This window comes from Elgaria multicarinata, chromosome 9 (genome assembly GCF_023053635.1).
Source record: "Elgaria multicarinata webbii isolate HBS135686 ecotype San Diego chromosome 9, rElgMul1.1.pri, whole genome shotgun sequence".
Lineage (NCBI taxonomy): Eukaryota > Metazoa > Chordata > Lepidosauria > Squamata > Anguidae > Elgaria > Elgaria multicarinata.
In genome coordinates this window covers 1157377-1175376 of record NC_086179.1, presented here as the reverse complement: position 1 = coordinate 1175376, position 18000 = coordinate 1157377, and the positions used below count along the sequence as shown (strand labels likewise).

At 53.0% G+C, this 18000-nt stretch overlaps 1 protein-coding gene across 1 annotated transcript in view; it reads left to right on the top strand.

Annotated features, from left to right (window-relative positions):
• The first annotated feature begins 2674 nt into the window (after positions 1–2674).
• IMPDH1 (inosine monophosphate dehydrogenase 1) overlaps positions 2675–18000 on the top strand; it is a 38423-nt gene continuing 23097 nt past the window's right edge. The window contains exons 1-2 of the mRNA XM_063134456.1: positions 2675–2736; positions 3158–3256. Of these exons, the coding sequence (XP_062990526.1) occupies positions 2714–2736; positions 3158–3256 (122 nt within the window). The 5' untranslated portion in view covers positions 2675–2713. The remainder of the gene's footprint in view (positions 2737–3157; positions 3257–18000) is intronic.

The following is an 18000-nucleotide window of genomic DNA, read 5'->3' as shown; positions in this document are numbered from 1 at the left end:
CTGTTTGTGGGACTGCGTGAGTCAGGTCTGCCCAGCAGCACTGAGGGGCCAAGAGGGACTCTCAGCCTGGCCACGGAGCAGGAGGCAGAGGACGCCAAAGGGGCTGTGGCACGTTGCAAAGACCCCTCCTGTTCTGGGCTGCGTCCTTCAGGCCCACCACACACGTCTATTGATGGGATGTCCCAAGCCTAAATCTCCCTTCCGTGTGTCACAGGACCGGATCCTTAGAGCAGGGCCCCGATGTGAGGTGCCAGACCCTCAGCGCCGGCCTGTACAGCTCGCTCCCCTGGTTGCAAAGAGAACATTTGGTGGCGAGGGAGAAGCACTCTGTCTGTTGGGGGGGGGGAGGGCAACCTCTGGCCCACAGGCCTCATCGTGCCCACGCTGGAGCCAGGAGGCAAGGAGGGAGGGAGCGCCAAGTTACCTCTGACCAGCTGGGGATTCCCCGCACCAGCTCCCCCATCGCTCAGGGACACAGGCGGCACAAGAAGCAGCAGCCCCACTCAGCCGGTACTTACAGGACCCGATTCCTGCAGGCCCGCCGGAGTCGCTTTCTCTGTGCAGAGAGAGGGAGGCTGGGAACTCCCTGCCACCCTCTGCATCGAGATTTATTCTTTTTTTTAAAAAAAAAAGTGGACGGGTGGGGCAGATGATGTCATAGGAGGGGAGGGGCTTTGGGGTCCAGGCCCCACTCCTTGACATCATCTAGCTTGATGGGGGGGGGGGGGGGCGGGAGGTATTCCACACACACACCCAGAACAGAAGTGTTCGTGTCATCCCCTGCTGTACGTGATCGGAAGGATTCTTTCATGCCCAATGTCACCTGTGATTTATTATTTTATTTCCAGCATTTATAAAGGCCGCCCAGTAACCCTGATCCTCTGGGCAGCTCACAAAAATACAGTATTAAAATACAGTATCATAAAACAACAAATTGTAGCATTTAGAAGATGGTCTGCAGTGGGAGAGAGATAAAAAAAAAGTTTCATAGCATGGCTAAAAAAAGTGACACGTAAAAGACGGGATACAATTCAAAATCTCAGCGTGACAGATTTTAAAAGGACTGGGAGGATTTTTTTAAAAAAAATCTTAATCTGGTGCCGAAATGGCCATAACGAAGTCCCCTGAGGCAAGCGTCCCGAGGGGGGACGCTCCACCCCTGACATTGCCCCCACCTTGAACCTGGCTTGAGTTCATGATGCCCTCAAAAATAGTTCCCAGCTGGCAGCCACTCCCTGGGTTTAGTCATGGCTGGAAGAGGGGGGCTCAATTGTCTCCCACCCCCATTTCCCAATTGAGCCCTTATTCTGAATTGCACTAGAATGCTGAGCCCTAAGGCATGGAGGTGGGGAGCCTGACCGCCCCCCCCCCCGGAGGTTTTGGATTTCAGTTCTCAGCTGCCCCAGGCCCCAGGGTCAGGGATGATGGCAGTTGCAGTCCAACGGCATCTAAAGGCCATGGGTTTTCTCCCCCCCCCCCCCGCCTCCATAAATGCTCTAGCATTTAGGCCAGGCCTGAGGAACTGTGTTGTGTGGGGATGGACGACCCCTCCCTCACTGAGCCCTCTGTGTGCCGGAAGGTGCCAGGGATGGGCTCCACCAGCCTAAGGTCATCCAGTCCAGCCTTGCTGCACGTGGGCTTTTCCAGCCAGGAGAACCATGCGCAGTGAACCCAAACCTGGCCCCGGTGGTGTGTGTGTGTGGGGGGGGGCGACCCCTCAACCATGGCTTCTGTCAGGACAACTTTGCCGGGCTGGGGGCTCCATGCCCACCCCCGGCTTAGGCCACTCAGAGCCTTCCGCCAGCTTCTCGGCAGGGATGTCCGGCGCCTGGCAAGCGGGTGGGGCTGCGGGATGGAGGGCGGCCGCCAGTCCGTACTCTCCGCGGGGCAGAATCGCCGTGGAGCGGCTGGAAGGCGGGCAGGTCGGTGGCTGTTGGGGGCCACGTTCAGCCACAGCGCGCCTGAGACCCTGGGGGTGGGCGCAGGAGGGCCGGTGCTTCCGCAACCTGCTGTGGGCTTCTGGGGAGACCGGATGAGCTTGTTGCGCCGTCCGGCACCCAGCGGCGCAAAGCGCCCCCGGCTGCATCAAGCCCGGCGGCTCTTGCAAGCGGCGGCCCAAAGAGCAGGGGCCGCCGCCGCCTCCCAGTGGGCTGGTCTGCGGTCGGGGGTGGGGGTCGCTCCCGGCCTTCGGCGGCGGTGTGTGTGTGTGTGGGGGGGGGGCTCGATTCCCCGCCCACCCTGGAGGGGACCGGGCGAGGCCAGGCGAGGCGGGGCAAGGGGCCACTCCGACGCGGCTGGCCCAGGGCGCGCCGGCGCCTCCGCCCCTCCTCGGGGCCTGGCAGGGGCGCACGGCGGGGGCGGGGGCGAGCCGGGCTCCGCGCCGCGTCCCTCCACTTGCGGCCTGGGAAAGCCTCCCCGTGCCCACTGCCCCCTCCGTCCCTCCCTCCCTCCAGCGCGCCGTGCCGTGCCGTTCCGAGGGAGGCAGAGCAGGGAGGCGGAGCCGCTCCGCCCCGATGCGTGGTGGCGCACAAGAAAGACCCGGAGCAGGCGGCGGCGGCGGCGGCAGTGGCAGCGACGCGCCACGCACACGCCGGGCGGGCGAGGCGGAGGCGGAGGCGGGCAGCGAGCGAGCGAAGGGCTGTCGCTGCTGCGGAGGAGGGGGAGGAAGCAGCAGCAGGAGCAGCGCGAGCAGGCGCGAGCCCGGCCCGGCGCCATGGGCGAGGGGGAGCCGCTGAGGTAGGCGGCCAGGCGAGCGGGAGGGGGCGAGGGGGCGCCGCCAGCTGCAGCCCCGCTTGTGCCCCTGGGGATGGCCAGCCGGCCGGCCGCCTCCTGCAAGACCGCGCCAGGCGAGGGGCGGCTGGACGTGGGGCGCGCCGCCCTCCTCCGGCTGGGACGCGCGGGGCGTTGCGCTGCGGCGCGCCCGGGCCTGCCTGCCTTTCCGGCCTGCGCAGCGCAGCCTCGGGCGCCGGGTGGATCGGAGCGCCCTTGGCCCCGGCCCGGGGCTTAGGGACGGGCGCTGCAGCCGGCGGCCCCGCTCCGCGCAGGAGCCCTGCCGAGGCGGAGCGGCCCTCAGGCTCCTGCGGCGGGGAGCGCCAGCCCGCCCGCCCGGCCCGGCCATGTGGCTGCTAACGGCCTGTCCCGCTCCTTCCCTCCGCAGCATGGCCGACTACCTGATCAGCGGAGGCACCGGCTACGTCCCCGAGGATGGGCTCACGGCGCAGCAGCTCTTCGCCATCGCCGACGGCCTCACCTACAAGTAAGTCCGGGCGCGAGCCGGTCCAGGGGCCGGGCGGGGGGCGCCTGCCACGTGCCAGCCGCCGCCGCCACCTCCGGCACCTCGGCGCGTGGCCAGTGGCAGCGGGCAGCCCGGCCGAGCCAGCAACGCCCCGGCCCGACGGGAGGGGAGGGGAGGGGAGGGGAGGGCCCGCCCGCCGCGCGCACACGTGGGGCTGGCAGACGGGGGTCTCGCGTCGCTTCCACCAGGCAGAGGGGCGCGTCCCTGCCTTCCCAGGAGCGGGGAGCGAGCGAGGAGGTGAAGGTGACCGGGCTGCCCGGCAGAATGCGGCTGCTGCTGGCCCCGCCAGTGCCCCCCCCCCCGGCCCCGCAGCGGACCCCTCTCCGTAGCGCTGTCAGGGCAGCACTGCAGGGCACGGGCCCAGCCCCACCCAGCAGGAAGGGCCCGAGGGCCTCCAAAGGCAGCGGGGCTGGCGGCATTGGGAAGGCCCTCCAGTCACGCCCCCTGCCCTCTAGAGGGATGGGGCCCAGACCATCAAGTCCAGCATTGCTTCGGAACATGGGCAGCGGCCTTCTACCACGACTGCCATTTGGGCCAGTGTAGTCGACACTGCAGGATGAGCTCTCCAGGATGGGTGGGCGCGAATTTAAATGGAAGGGTTTGCTGAATCCTTTGCTCGTCCAGCTTTCTCCCCGTCCTTCCTGCATGGAGAAAAGCAGCAAGGGGGAGGGAGAGACCGTTTTGATCGGGAAAACACCCCCAAGGGGGGCAATGTGAAGCTCCCCTCCCCTCCCCCATTTTCTCTCATCACAACTCATTTTGGTCTTAAACAACCTGGTGTGTGTGTGTGGGGGAATGTCGAGAAAAGATGCCGGCCGCCTTTGCGGTCCTCCGTTCAGGCAGAGGAGCCAGGCCCTAGGGGCCCTGGCAGAGTGCTTAAGCAGGAGAGAGCTCTGGCTGACAGGTGCCCACAGGGCCCCGCCCTCAGAAGTCTGCTGTCACCCTGAAGATGGAGGCGGATCCGCTGCCTGCCTGGTTGTGGCTAGGAGTCCACAGTAGGTTTTATTAATAGAAGTATAGCTTCCAAATCGCGTGAGGTCCTGGTTCCCCTCTATTCAGCCCTGGTTAGGCCTCATCTAGAGTATTGCGTCCAGTTCTGGGCTCCACAATTCAAGAAGGACGCAGACAAGCTGGAGCGTGTTCAGAGGAGGGCAACCAGGATGGTCAGGGGTCTGGAAACAAAACCCTGTGAGGAGAGACTGAAAGAACTGGGCGTGTTGAGCCTGGAGAAGAGGAGATTGAGGGGAGACATGATAGCACTCTTCAAATCCTTAAAAGTTGTCACACAGAGGAGGGCCAGGATCTCTTCTCGATCCTCCCAGGCCACAGCTAGACCTAAGGTTTGCCCTGGGATCATCCAGGGTTCGCCCCTGACTGAGCACTGGAACCCCTGTGTGTCACCTAGATGAACAGGTTTGACCTCTGGATGATCCAGGGATAAACCTTAGGTCTAGCTATGGCCCCAGAGTGCAGGACACGGAATAACGGGCTCAAGTTACAGGAAGCCAGATTCTGGCTGGACATCAGGAAAAACTTCCTGACTGTTAGAGCAGTACGACAATGGATCCAGTTACCTAGGGAGATGGTGGGCCCTCCCACACTAGAGGCATCTGTCAGGGATGCTTTAGGGTGGATTCCTGCATTGAGCAGGGGGTTGGACTCGATGGACTTGTAGGCCCCTTCCAACTCAACTGTTCTATGATTCTATGATTTCCCAAAGGCAGAGTGAGCTACAGCATCTGGTGGCGGAGACTTCCACTAATTAATTCTGTGTTCTGTGAAGAAATAATTGTTTTTATCTTCAAACCAGTGATTTCTGAAAATAACCCCAAGCTCACATGTATGGGGAGAAAGAGCATAAGCGGTTTCCGTTCATGGTCTCTTCCCTCCTATAGATCTTCTTTCCCGCTCACCTCACTCGGCTTTCTCTCTATAAGCTCTTCTCCAACCCGACTTCCCCAACTTGGAGCCCTGCAGATGCGTTGGACTACAACTCCCAGAGCTGGCTGGGGGATTATGGCAATTGTAGTCGCAACGCATCTGGTGGACTCCGGATTGAGGAAGGCCGTCTAAGCCTCTTCCCGTGTGATGAAAGATGGTCCATTAACCAAATGAGCCCCCGTCCTCCCCCCCACCCCACCCCCACTGCCTGCATCCTTTTTGAGGTCAAAAGCGTTTTGCTTACTAAAGGGCTAAGCAGGGTTTATGGAGAAAATGAAATTGACAAGAGATATCCTTTGTGAGAATGACTCTGCTGCACAGCTGCAGGGCCCAAGAGAAACAGGTGTTGTAGCTAGCGACAGATGTTTTCAGGAAACGAGACGGCACAGAAGTGGATGTTCAGCCGGGCAGGCGTCGCACTCCCACGTGCTGCTGTGCAGCTGCTGGGAAAAGCAGAGCCAGAGAGACCTACTGGGTGATGGATCAGGCCACGTGGGACCCATCAAGCTCTGTTTCCCATGGCAGGTGCCTCCGGGAACCCCACAAGCAGGGTATGAGGACCCCAGTTCTCTGCCCTTGGTGCTCCTGGCCACTGGCATTCTCAGGTACACTGCGTCTGAATGTGGAGGTGCTGTCTTGCCACTGGCAGGCCTCTCTTCCTGCCCCGGCGTCTAATCCTCTGGGAAGTCCCGTGGGCATCTCTGCATCTTGTAGGGGGAGGCATGGGAGGTTTTGCACAGCGTGCAGCTTTGCGCCTGTCCACTTGTGGGCCGCCGTTGATTGTGCTTCTCTATAAGCGAAAGGCCAGGAAGGAGGTGAAGGAGGTGTGGAAGCCCCCTCCCCTTGGACCACTGCCCAGTCCCACCCAGCCCCGTTTCGGTGAGTTCCCCAGGCGCTACCCGGTTCCCTTCCAGCTTCACAGCCATGAGGGCTGGAGAGAAAATAGGTGAGGGTCTTGGGATGCTGCCCAAGTCACTCAGAACTCTGTTCTCCACCTGCACAGAGCCGCAGTGGCCACGCTTCGCGTTTGTTCCGCACGTTCAGAACGCTTCCCCGGTCCTTTCAGTGGTTCCCGATTTTTAGTTTTCATGACCAATAGCTGTGTATAGACCCCTCTCATTCCAATCCCCATTTAAGGCCAGCCAAGCTAGAAGCCTCCCCACCCCCCGCACATCCAGTGGCAATGAATACCGCAGGCTATGTGTGCTGTGTGCAGAAGGGCTTTTGTCTGTCTTGTGTTTACTGCCATAAATTTCAAGGAATGAGCCCATGGGGTTCTTTCATTATACAGAGAGAGAGAGAGTCGCCTTTTCTCATTTTGCCAGGTATTGGGCGAGACAGCTTGGTATTGGCACTGGGCGGGCCGGGTGGAGAGACTCGTTTTTGTAATTTAAGACATTGTTTCCTGTTCTCTGGCTCTGGGACAGAACACTGTGTCAGCCCAAACAAATGAAGGAAGTTCAGATAATCTGGAGGGGAGGATGCCACCGACGGGGGCTTTGGGGCTTTGCAGATAATTGCACCAGCTTCTCTTTGAAGCCAAGGTCTTCCCCAGCTCTGGCTTCGGGGTGATGCAGGAAGACTCTGTCGTTGCCTTAATAAGCCCCGTTTCCTTGGATGCTGAGGGTGTGTAAATGTGGGTGTGCAAATAAGAGGATTGAATGAGTAAGCCTACGGTTTCAGGAAAATCCCCATATCTGTTAACGTTAATAATGAAAGAAATGCCTTTTTTGTCTTGGGGCAGTTTTCATCTTTTTTACTGCTACCTTTTCACGCCCACCTTCACTGCATCGGCCTCTCTTGGCTTGCCTGCCTTCCTCCTCCTGCAAGTTCACATGCTGCCTCTTTGGCGTTTCTCCATCTAACTGTAGCACTGATTTAGCTGTGGGTTGTGGCCATTCCCCCCCCACCCCCCTGCGGACCCTTTATCTTCTTCCACTTCTCTCCTGCGTCATGGTCAAGCAAGGCTCTTAAAGGAACTGCTACATCTGTTATTTCTAAGCGATACAGGAAAACCAACCATTCAAAGTCGACATCGTTTTTATATATCTAAATTATTATTGCTTAAATACCCAGTGTTGTTTTAGGTTAAAGGCGTCTCTCTCTATCCACCCCACCACCCTCATATATGCACAGACACATTTTCTGAAGGCGCGGAGAAGTTGCCACTCTCAGGGGCGGGGCTGGCTGGTTCTGCGAAGGCCACGGGCATTGTGTCTCTCTGCATCCACGTTTATTGCCCACTGACCACAGTCCGTGTCTGGCCGTTAAGAGTGGTGAAAGGACTGAATTATTGTATTCATCCACAAATGCTTAGGTGTGAAATATGTGAGAATGGACTTGCTCGGTGGTGATTAATCTGGGTTGATTACATGCAGGATTTGCACCAAAGCAATCCTACCCTTCTGGTGTGAACTCCGTTCACTGCCTGGCAGGCGTTGGTGCTACTTAGCTGCGGGTTCATTAGATGCTGAGCTTATGACTCAACGTATCTCAGGTAACCCAAATTCCCAAGAGCACCGCAGATAAAGGTGTTTGGGCCCAGGTGGCTTCGCCCCAGCAACGGTTGTGTTCAAAGGCCGCCTTATGGTGGAATGTTGCTGCCTAGGTGTGGATTTGATGGCAGCCTTCCCCAATCAAGCACTGTCCAGAGGTCCAGACTACAACTCCCATAATCCTCCAGCCAGGGGAAGGCTGCTGTGAAGTGACACAGTGTCAGCTAAGATAAAGACGCAGGACACACATTTTTGCAATATGTTTAGTGAGGTTGGTGTGTCTGGGGCATAACCTCCTTCAGCAGCAACCGTGAGAAGGGCCATGGCGAATGCTTGGTTGGTTGTGGGAAAGGGTCCTGCGTAGAGATTTAAAATTTCCAGAAATTTTGAGGATAGTGAAAAAACCAGGCTTTTTCTGGTCTCCTCGGGGAAAAATGGAAATTATGGGGAAAAATTGAAAAATAAGCAATACTTTTTTTTAGCACTTTCAGACGACGTTCCCCAACCTGGTGCCCTCCAGATATTTTGGATTTCAGCTCCCTTCAGCCTCAGGTAGCATGGCCAGCAGTCAGGAATGCTGGGCACACTGTACACATCTGGAGGGCACCTGGTTGGGGAGGGCTATTTTAGGAACATAAAGCAGCCTTTCTGTTCCTAAAGTTATTTTCCATAGAATCATAGAATAGCAGAGTTGGAAGGAGCCTACAAGGCCATCCAGTCCAACCCCCTGCTCAACGCAGGAATCCACCCTAAAGCATCCCTGACAGATGGTTGTCCAGCTGCCTCTTGAAGGCCTCTAGTGTGGGAGAGCCCACAACCTCCCTAGGTCACTGATTCCATTGTCGCACTGCTCTAACAGTCAGGAAGTTTTTCCTGATGTCCAGCTGGAATCTGGCTTCCTTTAACTTGAGCCCGTTATTCCGTGTCCTGCACTCTGGGAGAATCGAGAAGAGATCCTGGCCCTCCTCTGTGTGACAACCTTTTAAGTATTTGAAGAGTGCTCTCATGTCTCCTCTCAGTCTCTTCTCTAGGCTGAACATGCCCAGTTCTTTCAGTCTCTCTTCATAGGGAGATAGAAAAAGGAAAGGAACCTCTCGTGCAAGCACTTGAGTCATTACTGACTCCAAGGCCACAGCTAGACCTAAGGTTTATCCTGGGATCATCCAGGGTTTGCCCCTGCCTGAGCACTGGTTCCCGTGTGTGTCACCTAGATGAACAGGTTTGACCCCGGGACGATCCAGGGATAAACCTTAGGTCTAGCTATGGCCCTAGAGGGACGCCTGCTTTCGCTGACGTTTTCTTGGATGACTTTGAAGCGGGGTGGTTTGCCATTGCCTTCCCCAGTCGTGGTTACCATAGGGAGATAACTTATGAATAAAATTACCATTGTATCTTAAAAGTAAGCTCAGTTAGTTAAACTTGTAATTATTGTCTGAATAGATTAGAACTACATTAAATGACCGCTGCAGCATCAGAAACACGGAACAAAACCCAAACTGTCAAGAATGCACAATGGTGACTCTACTCGCATGTTGGGAAACGGAGTATAAACGTCTATTATTTATTTATTGCATTTTAATACTGCCCAATAGCGGAAGCTCTCTGGGTGGTTCACAAAAATGAAAACCATGAAAACCATTCAAAATATAAAACGACAATATAAAAAGACAATGTAAAATACAACATAAAAGCACAACCAGGGTAAAACTAAGCAACAATGCAGAAATTAATACAGATTTAAAATACAAATTTTAAACAGCAAATTTAAAAATTAAGTTGTAAATCAGTAAAATATATTTTAGATCAGTAATGTTAATAAGGGATGAATGAAATAACTATGCTGGGAATCTTACAGAGATTATTTAAAACAAAAATACCCACACTCCCATTGGCTTCATTATTTCCAGGCATTTTAAATTTCTAGTCTTTCTGTAAAAGTGCTCTTACTACATAGTTTTTAGAAATCATTTTCGGGGAAGTTAAGGCTGAGTAACAAATGAGAGCGCTTCAGCTATTGAGCGGTATAGAAATGCAGTAAATAAATAAATAAATAAATGATAAATACTTCATCTTAAATTCTAAATGTATCGTAATCCCAAACCAGTTTTTCGGAAAATAACAAAAATGGTCCTTGGAAAAAACAGGTTTTTTTCTTATTTCCCCCGGCCCTTCACATCTCGATTCCTGTAATTGCCAGTGAAACCTGGACCACTGGTTTATCATCTGCTTATCCCATATCCCCAAGAACTGACGTTGCCTTTTCTCCACTGGGAAAAATCATGCATTTGTGGTATCATCGATGCTGGAACCACTACCCTAGTATATCGGCACTGTAATTAATTAGAGATCACTTGTGATGATAATTAGCATTTAGATGCTGCCATAGAGTATTCACGTACGTTATCTTGGTAGTCTTTCTAGCACTCATGTTGTGATGGCCAGTTATTTATTTATCCTGTTTCTGTCCCACTCCTCAGCCAAAAAAGGCTCCCAGAGTGTCTTACGATCTTCAACAAATTTTGTATACTTTTTAATGTCCACTGTTTTTTTAACTTTTGTAAACCGCCCAGAGAGCTTCGGCTATGGGGCAGTATATAAATTTAATATATAAATAAAGGAGACCGTCCCCGCCCTCAGGCATAGGATCTAAAAAAGCCAAGACACGCAAGGACAAGGGGATGGAGACTGGAGAACGAAGAGGGGGAAAGACAGAGGAAAACGTCAAAACCAAGTTGGCTGCCAGCAGGGCTGGTGATTGGTCCGGCTTCCCCTCTCTCATCTCCTGAAGGAGGGTCAGGGCCAACTGGAGGTGGCCCTGAGGTGCCCTCGGCCTGCTCCCGCCTCCGTCCCTCCCTCCATCGTCCCTCCTCCTCCTCCTCCTCCTCCTCATTATAACCCCACATAGTAGAGCCGTGAGAGCATTGGAGCTTCTCTTAGTTCACCCAACAGTGTCATGGAAGAGGTTGGAGTTGAACCAAGAAGTAGACCGGATGGAGAGAGGAGATCGGTGCCCGTATCCATCCTTGCTCATGGGGGGTGAGGTGATCAGTGGTTACTAGGCAAGAGGGCGATATATATATATATGACCTCCAGTTTCGGAGGCGAGAGGCGTCTCTCCACAAGTTGCAGGGGAATGTGAGTGGGTGGTGGGTGGGTGGGTGCTCTTGCGCTCGTGTCCTGCTTGTGGGCATCCGCCCGCCCTGGGGCAGCTGGGTGGGCACTGTGGGGACGGAATGCTGGACTGGGGAGACCTTTAGCCTCGTCCAGCAGGGCTCTTCTCCCGTCCGTATCCATAGTGGTTCTCCTCGGGGGCACAGGGCTGATCCTGATCCTTTTTATTCTCCCAGTATTTTAACACTTAATTTTAACTTAAATTTAAATTTTACTGTTTTAACTCTGTATTTTAATTTTATATCAATTTTGCTGCGTGGTTTTTATTCTAGTTGTGCTTTTTATATTGTATTGTGTATTTGTGCTTTTAACCTGTTGGTTGTCTTACTATGATTTTAATTTTTGTGAACCGCCCAGAGAGCTTTGGCTATTGGGCAGTATAGAAATGTAATAAATAAATAAATAAATTCTCCCCTGCGCTGTGTTCCTGGATAGGCAGCTTCCACCAAAGCAGCTGCTAGTCAGCAGGCAACATCCACAAGGTCCCTCGTGTCATGTTCAACTTGGCCCTGAGCTGTGGGGTGGGAAGTCTCCCATTTGAACCTTGCTTCTGTCTTAAACCCTCCCCGTCTCCCAGGCAAACTGCACCCTCTTAGCTTCAGTCCCCGCCCCGTCCGCCGCTGTAATATGTTGATCATAGTATCGACTTGCCCTGTGGTAAGGGTACCGGCATGTCAGATGTGATTGCTTGGAAGTGCTACATATGTTCTGGTGGGTTGGACTGGATGGCCTTCTAGGCCCCTTCCCACTCTACTGTTCTATGGTTCTGTGTTCTTGGTGGTGATGGCTAAATAATACTGTCCGAAAGGATGGCTCCCCTTCTGTTCCTGGTACCGTGAGGATGCTTTCGATGTGTGACCTAAGCAAGTGGGGTGCATAGCCAAGGCCCCTCCCTATCATGACGGTGATATGGGCTTGGATGTATGGACCTATTGCAGTGCAAGGGCATTTGGGGTTTCTGTCAGAATTGTAGGACTTCAGTAGGGTTGGATAAGAAATTGGAGTTCTGGATCTTTTTCTAAAGGCTTCACTTTTTATTGCAGTTGGGTCATTGAGATATCCATAAGAACGCAGAACATTTCGGGTCACTTCTGTGTAACGCATTTGTTTCATGATGATGCCATTTAAAACATTTACACAAGGTTACGAGTGTTGTTGAGAATGTCCTTGTGTAGATCAGCCTTCCCCAACATGGTGCCCTCCAGATGTATTGGACTACAAGTCCCATAAATTTTCAGGGCCGATTCCACAGAGTGGTTTGGGGGGGGATTCCTGTTCCACCCCATGGCTATTGAGCTGTGGGGTGCCACAGGGTTCTATTCCATCCCTCATAGCTGTTCAACATCTATGTGAAGCCATTGGGTGAGGTTTGGGGGTTGGGTGCCATCAGTATGCTGATAATACTCAGCTCTACTCCTTGTCGTCAGAGTCAGCTGGGGTGGTGAAGGTGCTAGACCAGTGCTTGGAGGCTGTAATGGGCTGGATGAGGGCCAATAAACTGAATCTTAATCCTGATAAGACGGAATCTCCTTTGGTTGGTGGTTCTCAAGTCTGGGAATTGCTTAAGCGACCTGTCCTGGATGGGGTTACACTCCCTTTGAAGGAGCAGATGTGTACTTTGGGAGTACTTCTAGATCCATCCTTGTCACTGGATGCCCAGGTGGACTCCGTGGCCTGCAGTACTTGGGGCCAGCGTATGCTGATCCACGAGCTACAGTTTTTCCTGGGCAGGGACAACCTAGCCACAGTCGTGGATATGCTGGTAACTTCCTGATTAGACTACTGCGGCGCACTCTATGTGGGGCTGCCCTTGAAGACAACTCGGAAGTTGCAGCTAGTGCAAAAAGCAGCAGCATCTAGACTGCTGAGTGGCACATCCCACGGAGACCACATAAAGAATTGCGCTGGCTGCCGGTCGGAATTCAAGTTGTTGGTAATGACATTTTAAAGCCCTAAATGGCTGGGACCTCGATACTTGAGGGAGCGCCTTTCCCTATATCTGCCTGCCCGAGACTTGAGATCTGTTGGAGGAGCCCTCCTCCGTGTCCCACCAATGCAAGATATACGTGTGGGAGAGGGCTTTCTCTGTTGTGGCACCCCGACTTTGGAATGCCCTCCCCTTGAAGGCCTGATTGGCATCGGCCTCATTTTTGCGCCAAAACATGGCATTTTCACAAAGCCTTCGATGGCTAAGTTCATCAAGGCTGCACATAGTTTTAATTGTTTCTACTGCTTTTAAATTCTACACTGGTTTTAGTTTGATTAACTGTTTAATTTGTTTTTAGTTGTGTACGTTGATTCATACTGTTGTTATGATTTTATCTGTCCAACACCGTGAGACCCCAGTGATATAGGGTGGGATACCAGTGTTTTAATAAATAAATCCCAATCAGCCTGGCGTGTGGCCACGGGAATGGTGGGAGTTACAGTCCAAGGCCTCTGGAATGCACCACTTTGGGGAACGGCTGGTATAAATCCTAAAAGAGCAGTAACCCTGTGCTCTGTCACAGGGCAGAGCGATGCAAGTTGGAGAAGTGTGTGTTGAATTGAGCCCCTTTCCGCCTCATAATAGGAGATGATCACATGGCAACGGTCGGATGAAAAGCTGTAGTCTTTTAGTAGGGCTGAGTCTTTTCCTCCCTTGGATTCCGTGTTTTTGGAGGTGCTCTAGTCTCTATTTATTCCTTTGTTTTAAAAGGCAGCCACTCACCCCTTCCATTTTTACGCAGATCTGCCTACCATTTTGGTTCCATTTGCCTGGTAGGCTTTGGGGCTTTATTTTCATGGTGTGTGAGAGAGGTTGAGCGACTGAGCTCCTTTGGACTGGCAGACCGAGGTGTGTTTCATTTTCGAGAATACCAGTGATGTCTGCGGGTTGAAGTCTAGGTCCAAATGGGTGGACGTTGGGAGATGGCAGAGTGGGAGACCCCGATGTCTTGGTTGCCCTCCGGCTCCAGCTGGAGGTTTGGCATTCTCCCTCATTCGCTTGAAGCAGCCAGGCGGCACTTCGCGAATGGGGCAGTTCCTGAAAGAGGCAGTCGCCTCCTGGCATCCTGTCAAGCGAATAACCTCAGGATTGTTTGAGCTTGAAACCAGGGACGGCTGTGGGGGACGTGGGCCTTGCTGTGTTTGTGGAGAAAGCGTAGCAGGGGGGGCCCTGCAGAGTTGTCCTTCCGCCAGAATACCTAGAGCAGCCATCCCTTGACCTGGTGCCCTCCAGATGTGCTGCACTACAACTCCCATAATCCCCAGCCAGCATGGGCAGTAGGTTGGGGAAGGCTGGTAGAGCGCATCTGTTCCCAGGCAATAGACGTTGGTGCAGCAGGTCGCTTCAAAGGATCTCAGCGTAGCGACCTCAGTGATCGTGGTGGTGTTGGTCTCACTGGTTTTGCGTTTATTCTTTGCTGGTGTCTTGACCCTCCTCTTCTCTTTGGTGCTCTGATGTGCTGCAAGCTGTCTTGATTTATTAAAACCTGTTTATTATTTATTAAAACATTTGTATTCCGCCCGATATCACAAGGATCTCAGGGCCTTGAGGACAGTGGGAGGATTGTTAACAAGGTCCGCCACAGCAGCTGCAGGTCCACCCAGAGCATTTGCCCTTGAACTCCTGGCCGCACACGCACATGTGCACACGTTTGTGGCTTCAGCTGGGCCCAAGGGAGAACTGGCAGCAAAACATCACTACATCAGAACACAGGAAACATGGGAATAATAATAATAGTAATAATTTATTTCTTACCCGCCTCTCCATTCTGATCGAGGTGAGGAACAACAGTAAATATAAAATACATGAAACTGAATTAAAACATAATATACATTGTTAAAACATCCTTAAAAAATGTCTAAAAATATCCTAAAATTCCACTGGATAGGCCTGCCCGAAGAGATCAGTCTTGATAGCTTTCTTAAATGCTAATAGACTGTTAAGTTGATGAGTCTCCTCTGGCAGGCCATTCCACAGTCTGAGGTGGGGGGCAGACGAAAAGGTTCTCTGGGTAACAGTTGTTAATCTAGTTTTGGCTGGCTGAAGGAAATTCTTCCCAGAGGACCTGAGTGTGCGGGGCGGATTGTACAGGAGAAGGTGATCCCGCAGGTAGCCTGGACCCAAACCATATAGGGCTTTAAAGGTGTGAACCAACACTTTATACTTTGCCTGGAAACTAATTGGCAGCCAGTGAAGAGATTTGCGTCCAGTATTGCGTCCAGTTCTGGGCTCCACAATTCAAGAAGGACGCAGACAAGCTGGAGCGTGTTCAGAAGAGGGCAACCAGGATGATCAGAGGTCTAGAAACAAAGCCCTATGAAGAGAGACTGAAAGAACTGGGCATGTTTAGCCTGGAGAAGAGAAGATTGAGGGGAGACATGATAGCAGTCTTCAAATACTTAAAAGGTTGTCACACAGAGGAGGGCCAGGATCTCTTCTCGATCCTCCCAGAGTGCAGGACACGGAATAACGGGCTCAAGTTAAAGGAAGCCAGATTCCGGCTGGACATCAGGAAAAACTTCCTGACTGTTAGAGCAGTGCGACAATGGAATCAGCTACCTAGGGAGGTTGTGGGCTCTCCCACACTAGAGGCATTCAAGAGGCAGCTGGACAACCATCTGTCAGGGATGCTTTAGGGTGGATTCCTGCATTGAGCAGGGGGTTGGACTCGATGGCCTTGTCGGCCCCTTCCAACTCTGCTATTCTGTGATTCTATGATTCTATGATTTTAAAACTGGTGTAAAGTGGTCACCCCTAGGTGTACCGGGAAGACGAGCCAAAACCCACCTGGGCCCACCTAGCCTAGCCTTGTCGACACGGTCTGGCAGCCTGTGACGCTCCAGGGTTCCGGGCAGGATTCTTCCCTTGCCCTCCCTGCAGATGCTGCTGGGGACTTAACTGGTGGGGTGGGGTGGGGGGCTACCTTCCGCATGCTCTCCTATTGAGCCACAGCCCCTCCCCAACTGTAGCCCTCGATCTGGGGGACGTCATGGGACGGAGCCAACCTGCAGGTACATCTACTACATTTAGCTGATCAATTGATTTGAAATGCTTTTAAACAACAACAACAACAACAACAACCTGCCCCCAATTATTCAGGCAGATTTTTAGAAGACCTTTTTTAATACAAAATTTTCTAAGCCAGTGGATGGAGGTGCTGCTTTAGAATTACGCCCTCTGTGCGGCGTGTGAGAGAAGGAAACGGGGTGGGCAGCCCTCTTTCTGATACCACGCGAGGGGCGTATTTGGGGGTGGGGGTGGGGAGACAGTGCTTAGGAATGCAGGGCCAGATGTGACATTGGCGTGTTCATGCCCCAGTGTGGAGTCCCAAAGCTCTGTTTGTTCTGTGGTTAACTAGGTGCAGACATTCAGAAAGTTGGGATAGTAGGCGGGCAGGGGGGATGATGACGAGGACTCAGAGCCAAGGCTCCTAGTATTTTGACAGAGGGAGAAAAATGCCTCCCTATCCACCTTCTCCACACCATGCATCATTTTGTACACCTCTACCATGTCTCCCCGTAGCCTCCTTTTTTCCAAGCTAAACAATCCCAGTTGATGTACCCACCAGCCCCTTAATCATTTCAGTTGCCCTTTTCGGCCCTTTTTCCAGCTCCGTAATATCCCTTTTTAGGTGTGGTGACCAGAACTGTACACAGTATTCTAAGTGTGGTCGCACCTTAGATTTGTATAAGGGCAGTACGATACTGGCCATTTTATTCTCAATTCCTTTTCTTATAATGCCTAACATGGAGTTTGCGTTCTTTACAGCGGCCGCACCCTGGGCGGACATTTTCATCGAGCTTTTCCACCACGACCCCAAGATCACTTTCTTGTTCGGTCACCGCCAGCTCAGATCCCATTAAGTTGTACTTGAAGTTGGGTTTTCTTGCCCCAACATGCATCACCTTACGCTTGCTTACATTGAACCGCATCTGCCATGTGGACACCCGCTCTCCCAGCTTGGAGAGATCCCTTTGGAGCTCTTCACCATCCCTTTGAGACCTCTCCTCTTATTCCATGACTACTAAGTTTGTTCAGGAGTCTTTGGTGGGGGACTTTATCAAAAGCCTTTTGGAAGTCCACATAAACAATGAGGGTAAGATGGTGCATCTTGTTGACTTCTCAGACAAATGAGTAGGAATAAAACATTCATATCTCAACGAGGGTTGGTCCTATGAAAAGACTGTTAGAGGTTTTTTGTAGCAAATTTTTTCCTCTTTAATTTTGTACTTAGACACCTTTTCTGTGAGATTTCAAATAATAGTTATTGTGCAAAAACTGGATTTTGGGTGCCATTTTCCAAGATGGCTGAGATGCCTCTATATCTAATTTTAATCTACATGGTCATAAACACCACCGTACCAAATTTCACACTAGTATCACACTGTGCAGGATTTTGATGCTAACCCACTCAGGTGCTAACCCACTGGGATGCTCAGGTGCTTCCCTGCCTGTTTCTGGGCCTCCCGGCCAGGTGTACCTTGGGAGCATCCTGTTTCTAGGGTCCCCCCAGGCCTCCCCTCTTCTGGTCGCTGGGTTTGAAAGGCTCTTGAGCGAGAAGTGGGTGGTCTCTGAACTCGCGTGGGAGTGGGTGGAGGCTGGGCGAGCTGTAAGAGGTGCCTCCAAGCTCCTGCGGCTGCTGTGGGCTCTTCCCGCCAGCTGTAGGCCTCTGTTGTGGGGCGGGGCAAGGTTTATTTAACCAATTAACTTATTTATTGCATTTCTACACCACCCAATAGCCAAAGCTCTCTGCAACAGTTAAAAGGTTCAGTCCCTGCAGACGGCTGTGAGGGTGGAGCGAGTCCTGCAGAAAAAGAGGGGCCAGTAGAATGGAGCCCACGGAGGCCTATCGCTTGCCCCTCCTGCCACGACTCCGGGTCTGCGCCCGTGGCCCCTCCTGCCTTCTGTGGGCCTCTCCGTTGGCTCGGCCGGTGTCTCCCTGGCCAAGCTGGTCTCTGGACGGTCCCTGACTGCTGACGACACCAAGGACCAAAGGCGCAGCTGCACGCAGCCCCCTCCGGCTCTGCCGCGCTTCGCCCCCCACCCCCAGAGTTCGGCTGCCCAGCGCCCTCTCTCAGTCCCACGACCCGTGGCAGATGCACATGAATGTG